Source organism: Cygnus atratus, unplaced genomic scaffold, assembly GCF_013377495.2.
Source record: "Cygnus atratus isolate AKBS03 ecotype Queensland, Australia unplaced genomic scaffold, CAtr_DNAZoo_HiC_assembly HiC_scaffold_232, whole genome shotgun sequence".
NCBI lineage: Eukaryota > Metazoa > Chordata > Aves > Anseriformes > Anatidae > Cygnus > Cygnus atratus.
In genome coordinates, this window is record NW_026109825.1 from 426 (window position 1) to 11,336 (window position 10,911).

At 62.9% G+C, this 10,911-nt stretch overlaps 1 protein-coding gene across 1 annotated transcript; it reads left to right on the plus strand.

The window, feature by feature from the left end:
• Positions 1-300: 300 nt before the first annotated feature.
• On the plus strand, positions 301-10,682 carry CASC3 (CASC3 exon junction complex subunit; the record flags this gene model as incomplete). The annotated part of the gene is given in 13 exon segments (XM_035572582.2): positions 301-469; positions 799-836; positions 2,503-2,661; positions 2,749-2,900; positions 3,261-3,437; positions 3,676-4,370; positions 6,019-6,083; positions 6,336-6,368; positions 6,370-6,451; positions 7,140-7,238; positions 8,004-8,218; positions 9,144-9,266; positions 10,228-10,682. Coding segments are annotated over 13 exon segments (2,049 nt in total), but the record flags the coding sequence as incomplete, so codon positions are not given.
• Positions 10,683-10,911: the final 229 nt, after the last annotated feature.

Genomic DNA, 10,911 nt, shown 5'->3' on the forward strand with positions numbered 1-10,911 from the left:
TTTCTGCCACGTCTGTCTGGGCTCCGTCCTGCCCCGCATCTGCTCGTTATTCCCGGGCTCCTGCTTTGAGCAATCTCGTGTCCTGCCCCGAGCGAGCTGCCTGGCTCCGTGGTGTCGGGAGAGGGAAGCCTTTCTTGTCCGTGTCGCTCTCTTCCCTCGGGAGGCCGCCGGCAGTTGACACAGTTTACGCTCCTTTATTTAACCGCGGTCCCTCTGCGGAGCCTGCTCTAGAAGGATCCTAGGGAAGGGTGCTGGGGGCCCTGAACCTGTTTGGTTTATTTTCATGCTCGGTCCTTGAAGCTGAACTTCCAAGGGCGGCTGCGACAGGACTGGGGCCAGGCCGTGCCGTCGCAGCGCCTGGGGTCGCTGCATGCTGCGGGAATCAGCTGCCGGCCTCCCCCCCCCCCACTAAAACAACCTTTCTGTCCCCTCTCTCTCCAGGAAAGCGAGGACGGCATCGAAGGAGATGGTGAGTAACGGTTCCCTCCGGCACCGCGGGTGCCGTCTGCGTGCACAAGGGTAAAAACAGGAGGAAACACCTTTTCTGGTAGCCCCTGCAGTTGTTGTCCTGCATCTCGCCTCGTAATAGCGTGCAAACGCTGGGGTGCAGGGACACCGCTCCCCAGGCTCGCCCTCGCTTCCTCCCGTGTGGGCCAGCCGTGGAACGGATTCCTCGGGGCCGCTCAGCGCCAGCCTCTGACTTCCCCTGCTGGGGCTGCTCGGCGTGCGGCAGCCCGGAGCGAAGCCGTGCCTGTGTTCCTGCCCTGACGCCCGGCTCCTCTCTCTCTCCCCCTGCAGCCGTGCTCTCGGATTACGAAAGCGCAGAAGACTCGGAGGTAAGAGGAGTCCCCGTCCTGCTGCTCACAGGTTCCGCCGGGCGGCCGCGGCTCCTGTCGTTTTAGCACAAAGCCCAGTTTGTGTCCTTGCTTCTCCCCCTCTGACCCCGTCTGCGGTTCTGCCTTCGTCTCGAGGTGCCAGCTCGTGTGCTCTGCGCCGGCTGTGCTGAGGCTTGGAGCGAGCCGCGCTGTGGAAAATGGATTTTTTTGGTCCGATCCCCTCCCCCCCCCCCCCTTTCAGTTCTGTCCTGTGGAGCCGTTGCTTCGTCCGGCCCCGTGTGGCAAAATAACGCCTGGCTCCTCAGACACCGTGACAGCAGGATCAGCCGTGGCTGAGGAGGGCGCGGGAGGGGGCGTAGGAGGGCGGTTGCGTTGTAATTAGCTGAAATTAAGCTCTGACTGCTGGCTTGGACGCTTCCCAAGCGGCATCCCTGTTTTCTCTGTGAGGCACCTGGGGTAATCCGTGCACCCCACGAGTGCCGGTCGCTCTGTGCTCAGTTCGTGCTGAGAAAGCTGCCCTCACCTCACGCCCGCTGCGACCCGGTGCCTGAGCCGGGGAGGCAGCCCCGGCTCAAAAATCCCCGGATGCTTAGATCAGAGCTGCTCGGAGAAGTCCTCCGGAGGCTTCTCATAATCACAACAAAGGTGTTCTAGTGAAAACCCTTCTCTTGAGATGGATTTTTTTAGGGGTCTTCGGGGGGGGACGCCAGGTTTAAAAACCCACCGCAGGGCAGGTGAAGGGAGCTCTCGGGGCTGGGCAGTGGCGAATCGACCTCTGCCCCGAGCACTGCGGGGGCAGCACGCGGAGGAGAGGGGGCAGCTCCTTGTGCCCCCCTTTCCGGCAGCCCCCCGGGGCAGGGGCAGCCCCCCGTGCCCCCCTTCCAGCACCCCCCCGAGCCTGGAAGCGGCGGCGAGGGCTCGCCGCAGGCTCGGTGCTCGCAGGCGGAGGCCTCGCAGCGCTGGGGGCGTGAGCAGCGGCCGCGTTGCATCACCGGCGTGCCAGGATGACTCCGTTCCTGCGCCTAAAAATAATGCCGCCACCACGGCTGGGCTTCCCCAGCGTAAACAAAGGGAGCAGTTGATGTGCAAATACGCCGTGTGTGTGTGTGTGTGTGTGTGTGTGTGTCGAAAGAGAAAAATAGAGCAGGCTTTTTGTTAATCGCGCCCGAGCTATTTTTAGCCTCCGTCCCAGCCCGAGCGAGGCTCCTGGAGGGTGAAACGAGGTCGCGCTCCTGCCAGGCAGCGCTCGCCGTGAGTCAGCTCGGGGACTCCGGGGAATTTGGAAGCGCGGCGGGGCCTGGAGCGGGGCCCTGGGCGTGGGAGCCGAGGGACGGTCGCAGGAGCCGCCGTCGCCCTCGCCGGCCGGGCTCGCAGGAGCCCTTTCGTTTCAGGCAGGCCAGGCTCTGGTGGTGTGGGGGAGCTGGCTGCGCGCTGGGAGGCTTGGCTCTCGGATCCGGTGGCGCTGGGCGAGAGACCTCCAGTTTAATTTTGCTTTTTTCTCGCGAAATCGTAGGGACAGGGAGGGCTTTGGGCGAGTCCTCTGCTGCGAAAGTCAGAGCTCTGAAAACTAGAGCAGGGATCTAGCTCCAGATTTGGGGTTTCTTCGGGAAACTCATGAGGGACCTGCTGCTCAAGGTGCGCGTCCGAGTAACCGGGGCTCTTTCAGGCAGAGGAAGAGGATTACAGCGAGGAAGAAAGCGCGAAAGTGGAATTGAAGCAGGATAGCAACGATTCCTGCGAGTCCGCAGCGAAAGCAGAGAAAGGGGACGAGAAACCCGACGCCAAAGGTGCTGTAACCGGTGAGAGGCAAAGCGGGGACGGGCAGGTAGGTGTCAGACACGCTCTCTCTGCTCCGCGGGGGGCTTCTCGTAGAGGGACTGCTGCAGTGTTAAGAGCTGCCTGGTTTTGACAGGAGAGCACCGAGCCCGTTGAGAATAAAGTCGGGAAAAAAGCCCCCAAGCACCTGGACGATGACGAGGACCGCAAGAACCCGGCCTACATCCCACGCAAAGGGCTCTTCTTCGAGCATGACCTGCGAGGGCAGACGCAGGAGGAGGAGGTCAGGTAGGTGAGGATCCCGCCGGGTGTCCGCCTCTCCCTGGCAGGGCGAGCGTCGCTCTCGAGCCAGCACTTGGATCTCCCCGTGCTCTGGCCCAGTTGCCTGCTGGCCGTGTCCTGCCAGGGCTTCTCGGGTCTTTGTTGTGAAAAAGGAGGGAACTGGGCATAGGAAAAACCCCAAGGAAAGCGGGCGGTGACCCTACTGCTGTGTGGAAACAGCGGGTAGATCAGCGGCCGGGTGGGAGGGAGAAGAGACGCCGTCTCCTGCTCCAGAAGCCCTCGGTGTCCGTGTTCGGTGCTGGCTGAGGCTGCCGCGGCTCCGTGGCTCTGCCCCAACCTCTCTCCCCTCCCCGTGGCACCGCTCAGGCCCAAGGGTCGGCAGCGGAAGCTGTGGAAGGACGAGGGCCGCTGGGAGCACGACAAGTTCCGGGAGGACGAGCAGGCCCCCAAGACCAGGCAGGAGCTGATCGCGCTCTACGGCTACGACATCAGGTCGGCTCACAACCCCGACGACATCAAGCCGAGGAGGATGCGCAAACCCAGGTGAGCAGCGAGGGCAAACCTGAGCCCGGCTCGTCCCCGAGGGAGACCTCAGCCCTCTCGTCGGGCCACCGGGCCGGTGCTCGGGAGGAGAAAGTCTTTGGCCCCAGGTTGCGACCTTGGTCCTGGGCGTTCTGGGTGCTGCGCCCTGGAGAGGGCTTCCCTGGCGCTGCACCCCCCACCCCCCCCCCCACCCCCGAGGCTTGGTTGCAGCGCCCTTTGTGCTGTTTTTCGTCCCCAGGTTTGGGAGCCCTCCTCAGCGAGACCCCAACTGGTCCGGCGAGAGGCCGAGCAAGCCCCCGAGGCACCAAGGCGCAGACAGCGCTTCGGCTCCCCCGCGAACCTTCACCAGCAGGAGCTCTGCGGGAACGGGGAGGATGCCCCCACCCAGGAACTACCCGAGGATGGGGGGCTACAAAGAGACCCGTCCGGGCTACCGAGCCTCGGAAGCCAGCGTGCCGCACCTCTCTCGAAACGGCGAGCAGGCGAAGCAGGAGGCCGGCTACCGAGCGAAGCGCGCCGAGCAGACCCCGCCGAGGGCCAAGTCCCCGGAGCTGGAAGCGGCGCACGTCCACGGCAGCCCCGGGAAGGAGGAGGTTGCTCTGGAAAACCAGCCCCCGAGCGCCGACGCCGCGCAGCCGCCGCCGGACAGACCCGTCGAGAAGAAGTCTTACTCCCGGGCGAGGAGGACCAGAGCCAAAGCTGGGGACGCGGGGAAGGCGGCGGATGAAGCGCCTGCTTCGGAAGGGCTGGCTCCCGTGCCCCCGAAACCTGCGCAAGCCGAGGCGTCCCCCCCGCCAGCCAAGAGCAGCAGCTGGGAGTCGCCGGTGGAATCCGGCTTGGATGGACTGGAGCAAGAGATGACGCAGATGAACCTCGCGGAGCAGAGCTGGGCTCCGGGGCAGTCGCAGTTCATCCAGCCCCGGGAGCTGAGGGGTAAGTGGGCGCCGCCTCGCACTGAGGGGGTTCCTGCCGCAGCCCCCGCCACGCGCGGCTCTGCGGCCCCGTCGCCGTCGGAGCCAAACTGCGTCAGTCCGGCCTCGGCTGAGGTGGGTGGTGGAGATTTGTAGCGCAGAGAAAATGCAGTGGAATGGTTAGAGGGGACAAAACAGAGCAAAAAAAGGGATAAACTAACCTGTTCCGGCGTAGGTGAACTGAGCGCGGGCGTCAGACCAGATCCTTTCCCCCTCTCTGCCCCTCTTTGTGTTGAGGAGGGGGAAGGTTCGGTAAAGGTGAAGGCCTCCTGGGGACGGGCAGCAGGAACTTTGCGCGGGGCGAGGCACCAGGGCGACGTGCTGCCGCAGCAGCCGGAGTTGAGCAGATAAGGAGCGCTGGGCCCCGCTCACGGGAGCTCGATTATTCCTTGCCCTCGCCCGTAATGCCCTCGCTGCTCGGGGCGGGGGGGAACTTCCCTGCGTTTATCAGCCCGATTACTCACTAGACTCCGAGCGTAGTTCCTCGCATCGAGACTTGGGTGCAGATGAATTCGTGCAGGCAGGCCGGGGTCGGGAAGCGGGGCAGAGCTACACCTGCGCGAGCGAGGGACTGGCTTCTAGCTGAGCATCCGCGCGAGAGGTCGTCGGGGTGTAATTATCTCTGAGCAGAATTAAAGCCTTTTCTGGGGAGAGTCAGAGTCCTTCCCGGGAGGAGTAAAACTGGAGCAAGGAGAAGGAAGGCTTGCTGCTTTCATAAGGCTCTCTCTCGAGGGTTAGGTTTGTGAAACCACAGGTCTCCTCGCGCTGCTGTGCCGGGTAAAACCTTGGTGTGAACAGAGCCTCGCCCTTGATCGCAGGCGAGAGCGGACAGGGTTTGAATATGCCAGCAGGACGAGAGTTCAAAAACGCTGTGATTCACAGCTGAGATCATATGGTGGTTGGGGTTTTTTGGCGCTTAAAAATAAAGCGTCTGAGCAGCTTCACCGTGAGGCAGCCCAGGGGGCAGGCGGAGGCCAGCGGAGCCCCAGACGTGGGGACGTCTGCTCCTGGCTGGCAGAAGGAGGCGTTTGTCACCCCGCTGCCCCCTCGTTTCTCCCCGGCAGAGGAGGTGGGAGTTGATGAGGGGAGGCGTGTGGCTCGGCGAGCCAGCCGGCGGGTTGTTCTGTTTGTTCCACTCCCCTGGAGTTGCCCACAACCAGCCTGACGCCGCGGCGTTGCACGTGCACCGTAAATCTGCTGTTGGAATTGAGAGGGCACGTGATAAATGCGATCGTGCCCTGTGGAGGGGTTAAAGTGCTTCCCTGTCCCGTAGGGGTTCATGTTTCTGCTCGGAAGAGATCCTCGTCCGGCAGGAGCAGAGCTCAGATCAGAACCCAGACTTTTTTAGGAAGATTTAAGGCATCGAGCAGCGTGGATGACTGTACAGTGACACAGCAGCTTCTGATTTGTGCTGAAATACTGAAAATTGCCAGGAGATGAGGTTGTTGTAGGGTTTTTCATCGTGCAGGCGGAGCTGCGTCCGTGCCGTGCGGCGATGTCCAGGCCGGTGCTCGCGGGCGCCTGCTGGCAGTGCCTGCGGCCGGCGAGGCGGCTGTTGACGAAATGCAACCCGTAACAACCCATAATAACCAGCTTGCTTTCTTCCGCAGGCATTCCTAACCATATGCACGTGGGAACGGGGCCGCCGCCTCAGTTTAACAGGATGGAGGAAATGGTGAGGCTGTTGTGTGGGGCGTGACTCCTGCCTGGGGAAGTGGGGAAACCGAGCGTTTATTGGCATCCGGGCCGCAATAATCAGAGCCTGTCCGGGGCTCCTCGGCCTTTCCCTTTTACCCGTGCTTGGCTTTTGCTGCGTGACCCGGAGGGGAGGGCAGGGGCTGGGGAAATGGGGTCGGCGCTGCCCTGTGGGGTTGGGGGGGTTCCTGCCCCCGCACGCTGACCGTGCTGCTGCCTTCGGCTCTTGCAGGCGGTGCAGGGGGGCCGCGTGAAGCGCTACTCAGTCGCAGCGGCAGAGACCGCCGGTGCCAGAGCCTGCCCCCCCCATGCACATCAGCATCATGGAAGGGCACTACTACGACCCACGTGAGTGTTCCCCTCCCGCTCTGCGCGCCCGGAGAGCGGCAGCTGGGGCGGGAGTCCCTCCTCCCTCAGGGCTGCCCTGTGGGGCAGAGCAGGAGCTTGGTCTTCCCTCCGCAAACAGCGTCGCGGCTTCGTCTCCTGCAGAAACTTAAAAAAGAAAAAAAAAAAAAAAAAAAAAGAGCAGGGGTTTTGTCTTCCCTTCGTAAATAGCATCGCTGCTTCGCCTCCTGCGGTAACCAAAAGGCTGCTCCGAGCCTCCCCGTGCCGCGCTCAAACCCAGCGAACCTGTCAGTGCCTTCCCACCCCGTGCAAGGGCTCTCTAGGACACCGCTTTGCCTCGTGAGGGCTAGGAGCTGAAATTAATTTGAAATCGGAGCCGTGCTTCATGCTGGGTAGCGGCAGGGAGAATGACGGAACACGAGCGAGGATGGGTTTGGAATTTACTCCACCGTTTGGAGGAGAAATTCCCCGAGCGTTGTGCTGCTTTGTAGAGGGAGTGGGGAGCTCTTGGATTGGGAGCGCGTAGCATCTGCCAGCCTGGTAGGCTGCGCGCGCTGTTCCTGGGGGGAGCGGAGCTCGCAGCACTGCATTCGAGCGTTGGAACTGTAGATGGCTTGGGTACGCAGCGTGATCTGCTGCAGTGGAATAAAATCTGGTGGAGCTTTTTCTTATGCACCGCTCTGTCTTGCAGTACAATTCCAGGGACCAATCTACACCCACAGCGAGAACCCGGCCCCGCTGCCGCCCCAGGGGATGATTGTGCAGCCAGAAATGCATCTCCCTCATCCAGGTGAGGATCCCGCTCCCCGGCAGGGCGCGGGGCAGCTGGTGTTTCTGCTGTTTCTCACACCTGACCTTGCCGTTGTGCCTGTGCTGGGGCGCAGATGAATCTGCTTTGCACGGCCTCAGGCACTGGGGGAATCCGATTTCCCTCTTCTGTGCCTTGGAGGAGACCTGCTTCCCTCGTGCAGCGAGGCGGAATCAGTGCACGTCTCTGGGGAAGAAGAAGAAACGTTTCAGGCCCTTGCAGGCAGTGCGGGACCGAGATCATCCGAACGTTTTGGCAGCCTCCCCTGGATGGCTGCAGGCTGTGCACGCAGCCTCCTGGCCGAGTCGCCGCCTCGTCAGCGGGGCGTGCGGCTGTGCCAGCTGCCGGGCCGGGCTGGCTCCTCGCTCCCTACTGCTTGTGGATTAGAAGAGAAAAGCAGAACCGAGAGCTGTCGAAGCGGGGTGTTCCCTATCTTGCCTGCAAAACCGTTTCCTGAAGTGGATGTGCTGCATGGGGCCGCATCCGGTTCCTGTGAGCCGGGAGCGGGGAGGCGGCTGGGCTCGGTGCTGGGAGCAGCTTCCCTTTTCCCTCCCCAGCGCAGGAGCTGAGGTCTGGAGGCTGCAGGAAGAGCCTCTGAGCAAAGCGCTTCCCCTCCCTGCTGCAGCACGGCCGGCGCAGCCCTGCTGCCCTCCGCCGGCCTCCTGGCAGCCCCGGCCCTCGGCGCGACGTGCTGGCTTCATTCAGGTCACCACGTTCTGCTTATTTTTGTCTCCCCCCCCCCCCCAGGTTTACACCCCCACCAGACGCCAGCCCCGATGGCAAACCCCGGCCTTTACCCTCCGCCGGTCTCCATGCCTCCGGGCCAGCCCCCGCCGCAGCAGCTGCTTGCACCGACTTACTTCTCCCCGCCTGGAGTCATGAATTTTGGGAACCCCGGCTACCCCTACCCCCCGGGAGCGCTGCCCCCGCCGCCCCCTCCTCACCTCTATTCCAACACGCAGGTAAGCTGGCTGCGCCGCGTCCTCCCCGAGCAGGAGCAGCGCCCCGGGCGGGATGCTGCGCTGCGTGGGGACGTTCTGAGCCCGCCCGGGAGAGATTTGGGGTCTAAACTATGAAACCGGGTGACCTTAGAATCGAGATCTTCCCCTTCAGAAAGGGGAGCCAGCCCACGGGCAGCCTGTGAACCGGTACTTTCCCTCCTGGTCCGTGCTAAGCCAAGGACACCTTGAGAATTGCTTTGCACGTCCTCCCTTTCTGTTCGAGGCAGGAGCTGGGAGCCGCCAGGCGCTGTCCTTTGGCGCTGAGCGGGACAGCCCCGGGTGTGAGCACCCCCGCCGCAGGGCTGCCTGCTCCCCACCGGCTTCCTACCTCTGCCTCCGCGCGAGGAGGGCGAGGGCGCTGCGCCTCTGCGGGCACCCCGGTGACAAGGCGAGGTGGCCGCGGGGAAGCGGCACACGGCTGACACGCAGTGGCGAGCGGGAGACGTGCACGCTGCTCCAGCCCAGCGCCCTTCCTGACCTCCCCTGGCCCGCTCGGAGCCGCCCGCGCAGGGAGTGAGCCCGCTTTTGGGGCGCATCCCAGGCCCCCAGGCGGCTGGAGGAGATCTCGGTGGTGGTGGGGGGCGGGGGGGGGAATTATTCCCTGCCTGCTCCGCACGCAAACACCAGCAGCCGCTGCTGCTGCGGAGCACGAACGGCAAAGCGCAAAGCTCTGCGGGGCGGGGGAAACCCGTCTGCCCCGAGCTCAGCCCGCAGGCTGCTGCAGCCCCGTACCCGCCTGTGCTCAGCACCGCGTCCTCCCAGCCCTCCCGCGCGCCGCGGCGGCGTTGGTGCCCTCGAGGGACGCGCGGTGCCCTGGCAGAGGGTGAGGCACATCGGTGCCTGCCGCCCCGAGCTCGCTGACCCTCCTGCTCTCTGGGGAACGCAGGCGCAGTCCCAGGTGTACGGCGGGGTCACGTACTACAACACTGTCCAGCAGCAAGTGCAGCCCAAACCTTCGCCGCCGCGAAGGACGTCCCAGCCGGTCACCATCAAGCCGCCGCCTCCCGAGGTACCGTCCCCTCCGCCTGTTGCCTCGGCCTGAGTCCGCGCGCGCGCGCGGGGCTGTCCCCTCGGGGTGTGTGCGGTGCTGCAGGCTCCCTCTCCCATCCAACAAAAAAAACATGTTGTTTCCAAGGAAATCGTAAACTGTCTAATTTCTGACGTGTCCCAAACCTCAGCTTCTCGTTGCAGGTGATAAGCAGGGCTCCAGTTAATTTCTAAATACTTTAAATCTAAACCCACGTAAAAAGTAAGTCCGAAGTTGACTCTTGTTTTCTTTTTTTGTTCAGGGTAGGAAATAAAAACGCTTAATAGGGAGAAAAATCCAGTCGTAAGCTAGGAGGCAGTGACTTCTCTGGAAGGATGAGTGCCTGGTGCCTAGCTCAGCCAGCAGGCGTGCAGGCTTTGCAGAGCTGAGAACCATTTCCCTGCGCCGGGCTCGGGTTTCCTCCCGGCAGTGCTGCGAACCGTGCGTGTGCGCGAGCGCCACGTGTGCGTTTCCGTTTCCTCTTTCACGCCTCGCCTAGCACTCGGGAGTGAGCCTGACTCAGGGCGAGGCGAGGCCAGGCCCGGGCAGGCGTGCGCCGGGTGCCCGTGGCTGCTCCGTCCCTTGGCGGTGCCGCAGAGCCGGCGGGACGGCTCCTGCCGCCGCGCTGCCTCTGAGCAGGGCGGAGCCGCTTCGCCCCTTTTTTGTTTTCCCACCCGGGGAAATGTGCAGCTCTTGTAAATCCGCCCTGAGATCATCCCGTCAAGGTGCCCTTTGAAAGGCCTTGAGGTGGAAGGAGGGTTCCACCCCGAGCACGAAGGCTGAAGGGAGCTGGTTTCCCCAGAGCCGGCGCGGAGGCGCCGCGGGGTGGGAGGGCGGCGGTCACTTTCTGGCGCCCAGGTGCGGAGGGTGCTCGCTGGCAGCACCCCCCCGTGGAGCTGGGGGGCAGCCTGACCCCCCTGCTGCCTGTCTGCTTCCCCAGCAGGACAGCAAAAGTGAAAAATCAAAGGAGAGGAGCAACACGTAGGGACGTGGCCGTGGAAATCCCAGCGCCGGACCTGGCACCTCGGCGAGGAGGAAGCTCCGTCCCGGAGAAGGCTCCTTCCCCGTGCGTAGGTGAGGCGGCGGGATGAAATCAGCTGCACCGTCTTCTGCTCAGGGCCAGGCACCTTCCCTCCCCGGTTTTACTGGTGCCCTCCTGAAATCCATCTCTCACCGCTGCTCGTCGGCCCTCCTTCCCCCTGGGGCACCGAGGTCACCGCAGTACCAGCCGCTGGGGTCGCTCCGTGGCCACCAGCCTCGCGACTTCTCTCTTTTAGTAACCGTCTGCCCTTTTCCCTTTCTCTAAGATGTTAAACTCAACTGCTTGATTGTGGTCTCCGTTTTTATTTAAGAAATGAACCAGCTCCTTCAGTAAAGCTGCTTTGTTTCTTTTGGGTATCTGAATTTGTCTGTCTGGCTAGCCGGAACCCGACGTCCCCTGCGCCCCCGTGCAGACAGCTGATAAGTAAATTCTTGGTTTAAATTCTCTCTTTTAGATTAGCAAGTTTATTTCTGCCATTGTTTGAGAAGACGGAGGGCAGCTGAGTGTCAGGAACGTGCTGGCCACTTAATTTAGAAGCTCCTCCTGTTTCTTTTTCCGACCCAGCCCTCTTGGTAACTGTGTCAG